Source organism: Vanessa tameamea, chromosome 5 (genome assembly GCF_037043105.1).
Source record: "Vanessa tameamea isolate UH-Manoa-2023 chromosome 5, ilVanTame1 primary haplotype, whole genome shotgun sequence".
NCBI lineage: Eukaryota > Metazoa > Arthropoda > Insecta > Lepidoptera > Nymphalidae > Vanessa > Vanessa tameamea.
In genome coordinates, this window is record NC_087313.1 from 10554867 (window position 1) to 10567310 (window position 12444).

At 30.9% G+C, this 12444-nt stretch overlaps 2 protein-coding genes across 2 annotated transcripts; one reads left to right on the plus strand and one right to left on the minus strand.

Annotated features, from left to right (window-relative positions):
- Window positions 1-2376: 2376 nt before the first annotated feature.
- On the minus strand, window positions 2377-9580 carry LOC113392241 (uncharacterized). The gene is made up of 12 exons (XM_026628563.2): window positions 9523-9580; window positions 8917-9243; window positions 8672-8846; window positions 8294-8452; window positions 7906-8117; window positions 7416-7621; window positions 6845-6981; window positions 6548-6679; window positions 6262-6426; window positions 5846-5979; window positions 5070-5320; window positions 2377-4629 (listed from the first exon to the last, which is right to left on the minus strand). The coding sequence occupies exons 2-12, from the start codon at window positions 9112-9114 to the stop codon at window positions 4494-4496; spliced, it is 1905 nt and encodes a 634-aa protein (XP_026484348.1). The 5' UTR covers window positions 9115-9243; window positions 9523-9580; the 3' UTR covers window positions 2377-4493.
- A 1555-nt stretch (window positions 9581-11135) lies between these two features.
- LOC113392516 (coiled-coil domain-containing protein 28A) lies at window positions 11136-11900 on the plus strand. The gene has a single exon (XM_026628998.2). It carries the CDS (start codon window positions 11293-11295, stop codon window positions 11884-11886), a length of 594 nt encoding a protein of 197 aa, XP_026484783.1. The 5' UTR covers window positions 11136-11292; the 3' UTR covers window positions 11887-11900.
- Window positions 11901-12444: the final 544 nt, after the last annotated feature.

Below are 12444 nucleotides of genomic sequence, written 5' to 3' on the forward strand. Positions count from 1 at the left end.
GACAACAATGAATCTATATTTAGCGAACAGAAGTGAAATAAGAAAAAAATAAGAATTTAAAATACTTAATACAATTTATTAACTAACCAAAAATAGTTCTAACATCCAATTTATCTTAAATAATTCATCAAATCATATATATTGAAGTAAACTAGTTACTCAGTTGAGCGTAAAAATCCAAAATAAAACACAACGAACACTTTTAACAAATTACAAGTCGTGCCGATATCGAACTTACTGTCCGCGCCCAAAAAGAAAAAATAATGGTCATTCATTCAATTCCTACCTGTTAAGTTGTCAGGGCACGCTGGACAAGAGCCCCGATTCGTCTTAACTCCGTGTACCCTGGACAGTTGCCAATCGCCCTGGCTTCTACTTGGAACCGGAACACTTCCTCAAGCAACTCTGTCTATTTTGTTTTTGATAGAGCACTTTATATTCATGGAGACCGGGGCTGCAGCCTGAAAGGCCTTGTTTAGAACCTCCGTATGTAGTTAGCAAAACCTTTGAAGACAGCTAGATCGGCAAACTGGTACAGTTCCGAAAAGCCCATACCACTTTTTGAAATTTCGTTTACCTATGTATTTTGACTCGTTCGTTGAGCACAAATATAATAATTATCGCAAATTTCATTTTCAAGGTGAATTATTGTTAAAAGGTTTGTGTTCAGTGACTTAAAATAAATAAGTGTGCAAAATATTGCGCTTATTAAATTTTAATCATAATTTCGTGCCGTTTATAGGATGATGAAGGTTTTTACTCAGCGAGATTTTACACGCTTTAACAGACGAAAGCGTAAGAAAGCAATAGAAGAAGTGATGCGAGGAAGACGGAGGTTGTCAGAATGTGTATAATTTAGTCATCTTGTGTATCAAGTCTCTACAATAGATTATCTTGTAATTGAATAAAAAATATCAAATAAATGCTACGAACCAATGTTAGAAGTTTATTGACTGTAGCAAAAAAAGGTCATCCGTAATATACTGTTTACATAAATTGAACGACAAAAACAAGACAAATTAAAAAAAAATTGTCTGTAACTTACGACAACAATACTTTCTTGCTTTATATAATATAGTTTAATTCTAAAAGGTAGTCTGTAACGCTACGCTATATGCTAAGCCGAACGGAGTCGAACCAAGCACAGCCAAAACCAAAGCCAAGCGAAAGCTATGCCACGACAGTTAGTGCTAGAACTGCCCGCCAAGCCCGCCCGTGACTATTAGTGACGTCACATCCGATTATACAGTGAGTGGAATTGAATACCCGAACGACATTAATTCTCAACGTCATTGGCTAATTCATGCAAGATCTCTTTTGCCGATGGCAGCCTTGGTAACAAAAAAGAAAAGTGGGATGTCGCGATAGGAACGGGTCGGAAATTATATAACAGAGTTGTAAAAATACAAAAGATTATTAATAAAGAAAATATATAACATAGTAGTTGTTATTGCCTTTCGTTTCAAACGTCAATGCCGTATTAAATATTTTGGCTCCACTGGCAGCCCTGGCAGCGCTGGCCAAACGTATGCCTTGCCATTAGCTATCGCCACTCTAACTCGCCATCGTAGTCACTGTATCTACTGAAGTTATTATTATTGACTATTATTTATTATATATTTGAGCATAATACTTTTTATTCCTATAATATAATAAGGCTTTAATGTAATCGAGGTCGAAACTGGACCAAGGCTAGTCAATTGTCATTGGCTATTTCATAAAGATTTAGAAAGGATAAAATAATAAGAATAAAAAGTATATAGGGTTATACAAATATGTAATCAAAGAGTACTTGTCAATAATATCATTAAACATTAAAAAAAAACAACATTTGAATTTAGATGTTTATTAAACTCGAAAACAATTATGCAAGTACATTTTTTAAATGCTATCTACATTTTTGTTATTCTTAGTTTAAGGTGCCATTGATATGCCGCTGTGACTGGTTAAACAAATAATATTCTGAACTTAGGACTAATGTAATTTGAAATGAGACATTTCCAAATGGGACGGAACGAATGATTCTCCTTATTTCATAGAGAAAAGTATATATTTTGTTGTCACAAAATTGATTATCGATACTAATCAATGAGACGTTTTTTTGTTATGCTTACCTGAAATAAATACAAAGCCAATATACATAAAACTTATAACAGAAGTTGCAGCACGACTCGGTTTTAATATTATAATATTTTTATATAAGTAGCAGCGCTTCGCAGATTCAGCTTTAAATTTAGACTATTGACGTCACAAGGGTGAATTTAATTTTTTTGTTTTTTAAATATTGTTTTTTTTATTAAATTGATTATTTCAATTTTCAATTTAAATGAAATATGGTTCCTCTACCAACATTTATATATTCTTTTCTCATAGAAATCATACAAAAATATTGTAATAGGATCAACCTTTATGAAAAGGAAACAAGACATATTATGGTTATTTTAAAATTTATAGTTTTTTGCTTTGTCTAAATATTACCTAAAATCGGCCGTTTTCTTCTTTTTTCTTTTAATTCGTTTGACTCCAAAAGAAAAGCCAGCCTTTAGGCTACTATATCACTAAGGTCTGGAGTTGCCAAGGCATCATTGATCACAGAATGCTATTTTTGAAATACAAGCTTTGAAATAAATAAGTTTCAATTAAGTGACAAGCAATAAAAATGATTAGGGAATCATATCATCGGAAAACAAAAACGCGTTCGATGTCTTTTTAAACCAATAAAACTCAAGTCACTCATAACATTGAAACATAGTTTTTAACAGCTTGATAAATAAATAGTGTGTTTGTCAATTATATAATACTAATTAATTGGTTATCTATAACATTCCACAACAAAAATAACATACGTAATAAAAAAGCGTATACCTAGCAATTTCGAGTTTTAGGTTTCGAAGTTTTTCAACAATCAGTTATAAAAAAATTACTTAAACCCGAGAGAGTACCAAGTGATCACAGATTCTGAAGTCCGCTCATATCAGTACAAAAGTAACCAACATATCGATACGGATTTACTTATTACTACGAACAATGAGAAATTTGATACATGCCCATCGCGTCGGGAATTAAAAGTAACTCGCACATATAACCGTATTACACTACAATAGAAAAAGATCCGAAAACGTGTATGTACTTATAAAAAATATTATGAGCATGTATCAGTTTTCGATTAGTCTATAATACGAGAGATATGCTATTATCTATATTGTTAACAAACAAACGTCGTCGCCAGTACTTTTTATTTAAATTACAAATGCATATTTTACTTTGGCAAAGAGGAAAGATTAACGCACAACCACACTAACCACCGTTTAAAACAGTTAAAAACAGTAATAAATAAAATTTTAAACACAATAACTACATTAATAAAGTACTGGCGTTCGTTCTTGCGGTTATTTATTTTTGAAATATAATCTTTTATAAGTTAAACATAAAAGCAATTTCGTTTAATCTCACCGCAATCACTCATCATTGTATCATTGAACACATTTCCGTGAGTACAGTGAGCATCAGGTGCCAATTTTTTGAATGACCAAAAAGACCCTGTTACAATCAAGCTTTATAAAAAAATAAGCCTATAATTAAAATAACTAATCTGTATGACGGTATGTTAATATCGAAAAATCTTTTAAGAACAAAACCATAATGCCAATATGTCCCCCTAGGGATAGATTCACATTATATAACTACAAAATATGTGTTTATTCTTATTGAATACGAATAAATGTGATACATAAAAGCTTTGATTATTAAGCATCCCTATAAATATACGATACGATAAATATAAAGAAAAAAAAAACAAGAAAAAGTAAGTCATTTTCTATATCACTACCAGAAATGATTGTGATAAATATTGAGTTGAAAGTCTTAAACCACAGATTCATTTTAAGTAAAATATCTAAGTGAACAACTTACTAAACATAATAATTAACAAAGACTTTCCCCACTAAAAGGGGTTCAGACAGAGATCTAATAATGTTCAATACCTGAACTGATACAAAAATATCATTCCTAGTCACACTAAACTTTTATCAATCTTAAATGGTCCAGGCTTTAAGATTTTTAAAATATCCACAGTGTTTTGTAGTATAAGAAATTCGCATGTAGCAGCTTATTTATAAATAAACCTCAAAGCAAACTGATTTGTCTACTGTGAAGTTAAACAAAAAAAAATAATTAAGCTCCAAGCATTCCAAAGAATAAGTTCTTTGTATTTTTACAGTGACCGAACCTGATACGATTAACAAAATTTGAAAATTACAGCAAATAAAATTACAAACCTTTGACTGTAATTAAAAGTAAAGCCAATTGGTATTTCATTTTTACATACTACATTTTTCCATAACATTTTAAAAAAATTTAAATTGGGTTCGGAACACATCGTGGTGTAAACAATTCAAATACTGGGGTAAAAGGAAGTCGATTAAATTGCATGAGATACAACCGTCGCCGAAAAGTTAATTCCAATGTAAATTGACAATGTAACAATTCAAGATCTACTTGAACTGGCCGAGAACGAACGCATCCATAAGTTTCGGTACGTGTTCGTCGACACCGACGATGTCGAGCACGCCCTCGTGCGTGCCGTCAGTGGTCGCTATTCGGTGCGAGGCTAACGACACTACGATCATCCTGAAAAAAACAGAAGTTGCAAATAAAGTTTTCTCCACTTCTTATAATGTAAAAAAAGGTAGGTTAGTTACAAGATAATGCAAAGAATTGTAAAAATGAGAAATATATACATTTGGAGCTGATTTCTAAGTCTCATCTTTTTTTATATATATTTTTTAAAAACAAAGAAATGTTATTCCATATTTTTTTTAAGATTTAAGACTACACTTTATTACATAATACACATAAAACCTTCAAAAAAATTCAATTTACCTATTTTTTTTTTTTAATGTGCTTTTACGATACGATGTGGTTTGTTTTATAACAGGTAGGTGGCCTCGCGATTGGGCCACCTCATGGACTTACCACGAGGTTACCGATGCGGCCCCAACCTTGTTAAACGCTACCACCGAATGGCCTATTATTATAATATTTTATTATTTATGTGAAATTAAACGTACTTCGCATCTCGCACTCTACTGGCCCGATAACGTTCAAGAGCTCTAACGGGACAATGGTCTGGTATCTCCTTTGTTGAAGATGGTGGCGGACCAAATCGCCCTCCCGGTCCTCGCCCACCGCGAGAAGAGAGGTCTAGTTCCATGTAGCGAGTGGTCCGATCCACCATATTAATAAAAACGTCGAACTTCTGATTGTTTTTGGTCGCCCATTCAATGGGTGCGTCGAGTTGAACGCGGCCTAAGTTTGCTTTCTGTAAAAACAAAATAAATAATATATATATTTATATATAAGAAATTAAACTTAGATGATTAACATTTAAATATTTAATAGTTTCATTAATACTAATAATGGTCATTGAATATATACCATTATTAGCATACCTAACCCTGAAAATCAATCAAAAAGATGTATGGTCTGTAAGGAAATTTTATCAAATTAAAATACCACCTGGCAAAAGAAAAAATAAAAACATTATTTTTTGGCAAATTTCCATATTTGCCTTATTCTAGCTATCATTTATTAAATAAAAAAATCATATAATTGGCAAATACACCTTTACAAAAGTATAATACTCTAACATTTCTAATAGTAAAATACACTTTTTGTATATTTTCTTGGATTCTAATGTAAAACATTATTCAGACCCTACATAAGAGTTCATATCCATGTAATCAATATTAAACCAGATATGTAATAATTTTTTTAAATTTTTTGTATGTCATTTATATTACTTGAAGTACAAAAATTATATTTTCATTAATACACAAAATTTTACCCTTAAAACAAACTCAGCTTCTTCAATGTTGCTAAAGTTACGCTCAATGGAGACCAACTGTATTCCTTCTTCAGTGAAGACTGCCAGTTTCACATTTTTTTCACGCTTCAGCAATTGAAGTGCTAATATTATAGCTGTTAAAAAACAACATCTTGATTATTTTCCTTCGAGATTTAATATGACATAAACAACAATTAACGTCTTAGTATATAACAGAAGATACTGAATATGATTTTTTAGGAATACAATTAATGACACTTATTATGTTACGAACACTACCCTGTTTCAAATACAAAACTTTAAAATTTCTTATCTTTAAAAAAAAAAATGTGTCGAGTTATTTCTCAAACAGTTTTGTCATTTGGTTCACTAATTAAATGTCACACATGTAATACCAGACTTTCTAATGAACTCACCAGCATGTCCAGGAGTCACATGTTTATTGTAGAAACATTCAGCAAGTAAATGTTTCTTGCTTTCAGGTTTTTCAGTATCAGCATCACCGCCGGCTCCAGGTGTACTCTTAGCTGAAGTTTTCCTGCCCTTCTTTGGAATCACATAGTTTTTGCAGAAATGACGACCTATATTAAGGCAGAAAAATAAATTATTAGAGACATAATAAAAAATTTCTTCATTAATATTTGACATAACAACCCAACAGTAGCATTTAGTTTGTATAATTTTAGCTATATATAAATTAACCTTTGAACATATGGTGTCTCATGTCCAAAGTGATGAGATAGCGGGCTTCAGTTGGAGGCGTGAGCAACCAAGTCTGATCAATCAGCTTGCTGAGTGCAAGCAGAACAGCAGGATTGGGTGGTTGATCAATACCTAAAATAAAATAATTTTATTAGTAAGAACTTAATTGAATCCTAAATTATTAATATTAAATTCTTTTATTATTATTGATTATATTATATAATATATTGCAAAATACAAATTTGCAACAAAATAATAAATATAATAGACTTTATCATACTAGATATGAGTACTGACCCCAATGCTTTATTTCTTTAGGATGACGGCGAGTAACAGTCCACTCCCAGAGTTCTGTTTTAGTATCAAAGATTTGACGAGTGCGACGTCGAGCTTGCTTTTCCACTGCTACTTTAGCTTTTTCATATTTCAATGGTCTATGAAAAATATAAGAGTTATAGTATATTTACAACTTTATATAGTGAACGAACACTAATACATTTTACATTATATAAAGATAAGAAAGAATATAGAGAATGCAAAATTTATAACGAGCTAAAATTTGTTTTCATTTTCATTAATTTTCGTAGTGCATTTCCATCCCACAAAAATTACACTGATGTCGATGTTATTATTAATAGTAGTGTATAACAATATGTTTAATAGTAACAGGAGAATTGCAGTAGAAGTTTAACAGTTATATTAGAACTTTTACAAGTGGAATATGATGATATATTCCACAAGTATATTCAAATTAATATTGCTTATGACAAAAGAAACATTTTTAATTATATAACTGTCACTTAAATCAATCATGGAATTTAAAAATTGTTTAAATTAGATAGATATCTTTAATTCAAATTTAAAGTACCTGGTCTTTTTTTTGTAGTTGCATAAAGTGATATATACTTCGATCGGAGTAACTTTCGATTTTTTAATAACATCCAGATTATTTAGCAGTGAGATTAGGATTCCTGTGGTGGTAGAGTCACTTGTTAGAAAACCCATGTTGTGAATACGTTGAATGTTGCTGAGTAACTCTCCCAGGGAAAATTGAGGCAAAACTGCATTCCAGACCTTAAAAATTAGACAAAGTTTTAAATGATTAAAATTTAATTTATTTATCTATACTTATAGCATAGATGAGCATTTCTACATATAGGCTTATGTTGTAATATTTTTTGAGTATATGATTATTTACTACTACTACCACTATTTATTATAAAAAAAAATATTGAATCTTATATTATTAAAAAGTAACAGTACCATAGATTTGTATTTTTTTTTTAATTCTTATAGAAATAAATACAAAAATACTATAGACAATACTCATTCTGTAGTAAATTTCTTTAATAACATACATCTTGTGAAGTGAGCAGATGTCCTGGAACATGATCAAGAGTGAATTGGTGCTGGGTAGCCATTTCTGCTGCTGCCACAGGATCTTCACAGTGGCGCATGTCCTCAACTAACTGAATGTAATCAAAAACCTCTTTTGTTCCTTCAACATTACCCAACATTTGCTTAGCTCGTTTTAGACCGAAAATAGCATACTTGATTACTGCATCTCGAGCTTAAAAAAAATTGATTCTTATAATTAAACTTTCAACAAATACATAATATAATATGTAATAACAATTTGATAAGTTAAAAAAAAAATTGGTATAACAACATACAAAGCATGATATGATATATTATATCCTTTCTTAAACAGCAATTAATCAAATATTTATCAGTAATACAACTAACCATGGTCATTTTCAGGAATCTTAACATGAGATTTCTTTAAGAGTGTTTTGTGAGAACGTCCATGTCTTGCACGCACTCTTGTCATTTCCTTTGCTAGTTCCATTGGATCTTTACGAATGTACCATTCTTTGACATGCTTACACCACCCACGACCATTACCTAGTGAAATAAATGTTTGTACTATGATATATGTTTTAAAAATAAAGTAATATAATTTCTTTACAAATCAAAGTGGTTAATTTTCACTTTCTTACTATAGAAACTGACAATTATATTTTTTTGTGCAAGATTCAGAGGCTACTAGACAATTTATGTGTATTATAATATTCACATTATAGTAGATTTACAGTTATAGTTTGATACAATAAATGGGCATACCAGTTTGTAAGAGTCTGGTGAATTTATTGAATAACATCATCTCTTCTGGCGTGTTACATATTTCTGAGGCAGCTTTATATGTTGCCTCTTTAACTATTGGAGACCCATTGAGAAGACATTTAGTCAAAGCAAATGCAATTGTCTCAAACCTAGTACACCAACCATCTTTGTAAGCCTAAAACAAAATTAGTGCTGTTATGTTTCAATTTGTTTTGTTTTAATATATCACTTTTTACTTTACAGACCTGTAGAATGATATCAACAACTTCAACATTATTTGATCCACTTTCCAAAGCTTCATCAATAGCTTTTAGTTTGTGTGTTTCAAAATATTTGTGGGAGTTCCAACATCCAGGATAATATTTTGGAACCTCATTCCCGGTATGCAGGTATCTCGTAATACGATTTCGGAGTTTTGGGTCGAGAGATGATGACGCCGTCATCTTGGATATTCTGTTCGTCGATACTACTTATTAAGTCTGGCGACGCAATAAATACATGCAAAATACCAACATGCAAATGCTGTATCATCCAGATAGATACCAATTATCGATTAACAAGCTGAAGTTTACCTAAAAAAAAAAATACAGCATTCAGGGAAATGCATTGTAAGAATGAACCATTATTTTTTTTGTCGGTACTCAAGCGAAACATGTGCTATAATTATTGAGGATGTGGCCAGAAAAAAATGGACAATGGAGGTTGACCTATTCATACAGTCTAAGAAGATATTATTTAGATTACACTAGTAATATATTTTTGATAAAGTATATTCATTAAAGTTAATAAAAAACTTTACATTATTCTTACTATAATGTAATATATTATAATACAAAAATTATCAAGCCTACCTTGATCGTTTTCTAACTTTATTTTGACAACTAAAAGTTATGTTGCCAAAAGCTAGGCGATCGGATAAATTGAATTGTAATTGGTCCGTGTTATTTTTTTGTTAGCAGTATTAAATAAAAAGACGTATATTATAACAAGAAAATTTAAAGATCACCTTATTATACTTTTATTTATGTCATGAATAAAAATAAAATATATGTTTTTTTGATTATTTTGAATCAGCGACTCTATAAACTTAACAAGCACTACTATAATTAAGAAAGAAATGGAATTGAAATCAATCAACGTCGTTCAATTTTTTAATTTTCGGTCATAACACATCAGTTAATATTTAAAAAATGTCGTATCTAAAATTATTACAACTTAGGCTGCTTACACACAGTGCTACATCGGTCGAAACAAAAACTAGGCAGTCACGATATTACTGCTTGTATAAATAATATAAAGGCGGCAACAATAGTTTACAGCAGCATCGTGCTAAGTAGCCCTATGATTGTGAATTCACAGAATAAATATGTAATTAAAAAAAAAAAACAAGTAAACTAGAAGAAGTTAAATAACAATATAAGAGCTTTGTGCTAGCCCGTCGCCACCCACTCACCATCATTCTATCGCCAAACAACAGAACCCAGTATTGTTGTGTTCCGGTTTAAAGGGTGATTGAGCCTTAAGCCAGTGTAACTACAAAGGACATAACATTTTAGTTCCCAAAGTTGGTGGCACATTGGCGATGTAAGGAATGGTTAATATTTCTTACAAAGCCATTATCTATGGGCGGTGGTGACCACTTACCATTTGCTCGTCCGCTTACCTTTTATCTATAATAAAAAAAGGAACGAGGACGGTCCCTTATGTAGGATGCATACATGCGTTGACACGCCGGCCCCATCTCTTATCCGAGAAACGATGTTAATAGCCGGCGCTGCTGCGGAAAAAGCTGAAGTTAAAACACGATTAAAAGTGTAACACCTCGCCTTATTACTTTTACTGGTGACTGGAGGGTTGGCTTGTTTTTATCCAGAGAATCGGAATTGCGATTTAACGGGTAAATGCTGCTAGCATTCTTGCCACTATTCCACGTGGTCAAAATTATACAATAACTATTTTTAATTAATATTTGTATATATTTAAGGATTTAATGTCAATAATTCTTATGTAATAAACATAATTATAATTGTTAGTCTTTTAGCCTAATTTAAGGAGCCTTTAAAACTAATTTTTAGCAAAATGTAACACTAGCTGGTCGTTCAGGAAAAGGTATTTTTCGAATAATAGTTTTATATGTAAGAAAATTTGGACCTTCAGAAAATTATAGTAAGTAGTAACACAGACATATATATATCACTACGTTTCAGTACTTTTTAAAAAAAATGAATTCGCTTCATTTTCATTTACTTAAGTAACAGAGACTCAAATACAGCAAAACGGGCTTACATTAGTAATATCAACCAAAATAAAATACCAAAAATAATAATTTTAATATTAGGCAGGTTTACACTTCCGGTCATTATCCGTCGTATCGACCGTCTGACATTATTGAAACTGTCAATTGTCATTACATTTAGATATTTAACGTCATTATTTGTTGTTATATGTATTATGTAAATAATGTAGTGATTGTGTAGTCTTTGCTTGTTAAAGTTATTGATATTTTGAAAAAGTGGCTTTTAATCTTATCCTTAAAGCTAAATTATTTGGTTTTTAATAAAAAGTAAAATCAGATTTTGTAGTATAGTAAAATATTAAACAGTCAAAAGAATTTAGCATACATGAGCTTAGATTTAGAGGAAGCTAACGAAACGCAGCAGCTTATGCAGAATGAAGGGGAAGAAGAAGACCAAAAAGTTTCACACCCTGCTACGTCCCCAGTTACTAGCAATAAATTATCGAGTGGTGCGGTTAGTCATACATCGAAAAATCCCCAAACATTCACAAGTACCAACAATAGTATAAATGATTCTGCTAAGGTATCATATGTTAACGAGAGAAGATTGCATCGTGATTTTCAGCGGACTAACAATAATAGACCCAAGCATATGCCCAAGGAGACCCCAGATGTGAAGCATATGGAAAAAGCATTGCTGGAACTGTTAGATGATTTTCATACTGGCAAGCTTAGTGCTTTTGGTACTGGTTGCAGTATGGAACAAATGATTAACATAAGAGACCAGCAAGAACATTTAGCAAGGTTACATTTTCGTTTATATGGAGATGCTGAGAAACCAACAGAGGACTGCTTTGAAAATACGGCATCAAAAGATAAAATGACTCAACTAGTCCAAAGCTTAGAGCAACTATCAACTTCTATAGAAATGTTACAATCTGATAGTGTTCCAGCTTCAAATAGTAGCAATAAAGAATAATTATTGTTACTCAATTATGTATTATATTCTTTATTTTCAACATACAATTCTTTGTTTTAGTAAAATGTAAGTCAATAATAAAAATATTGAATCGAAATAAGTCTTATTTGATTAAGTTTGTATTAAAAATACATTACTACAATTCACTGAATTTTAGAGTAAAAAGAAGACATTACAATTATAAAAAAAAAAAACAATGTTAAAGTTGGTTTTGTGAAAAAATAATTATGATTCATGTTGAAGATATTCTGTATATATATTTGTGCCATGTGCACAGGCTCTAATAATGAAGCAATGTAAACTTTTCCATATTTGGAACAAATATGATGTACACCTATGTTTTAATAAATTATATATTGTAGTCACATTACTGAATTTTCATTTCTTAACATATATATTTTTTAAGATTAATAAAATTCTATAATGTGTTAGAAGTATATAATTCATGAAGTTTATTTTATTAGATTAACATCCAGATATTAATGTGTAAAGTTTGTTCCAATTTGTGATGGATTTTTCTATTTCATTTAATTTACTAGTTTCGTACTAGTATGTATA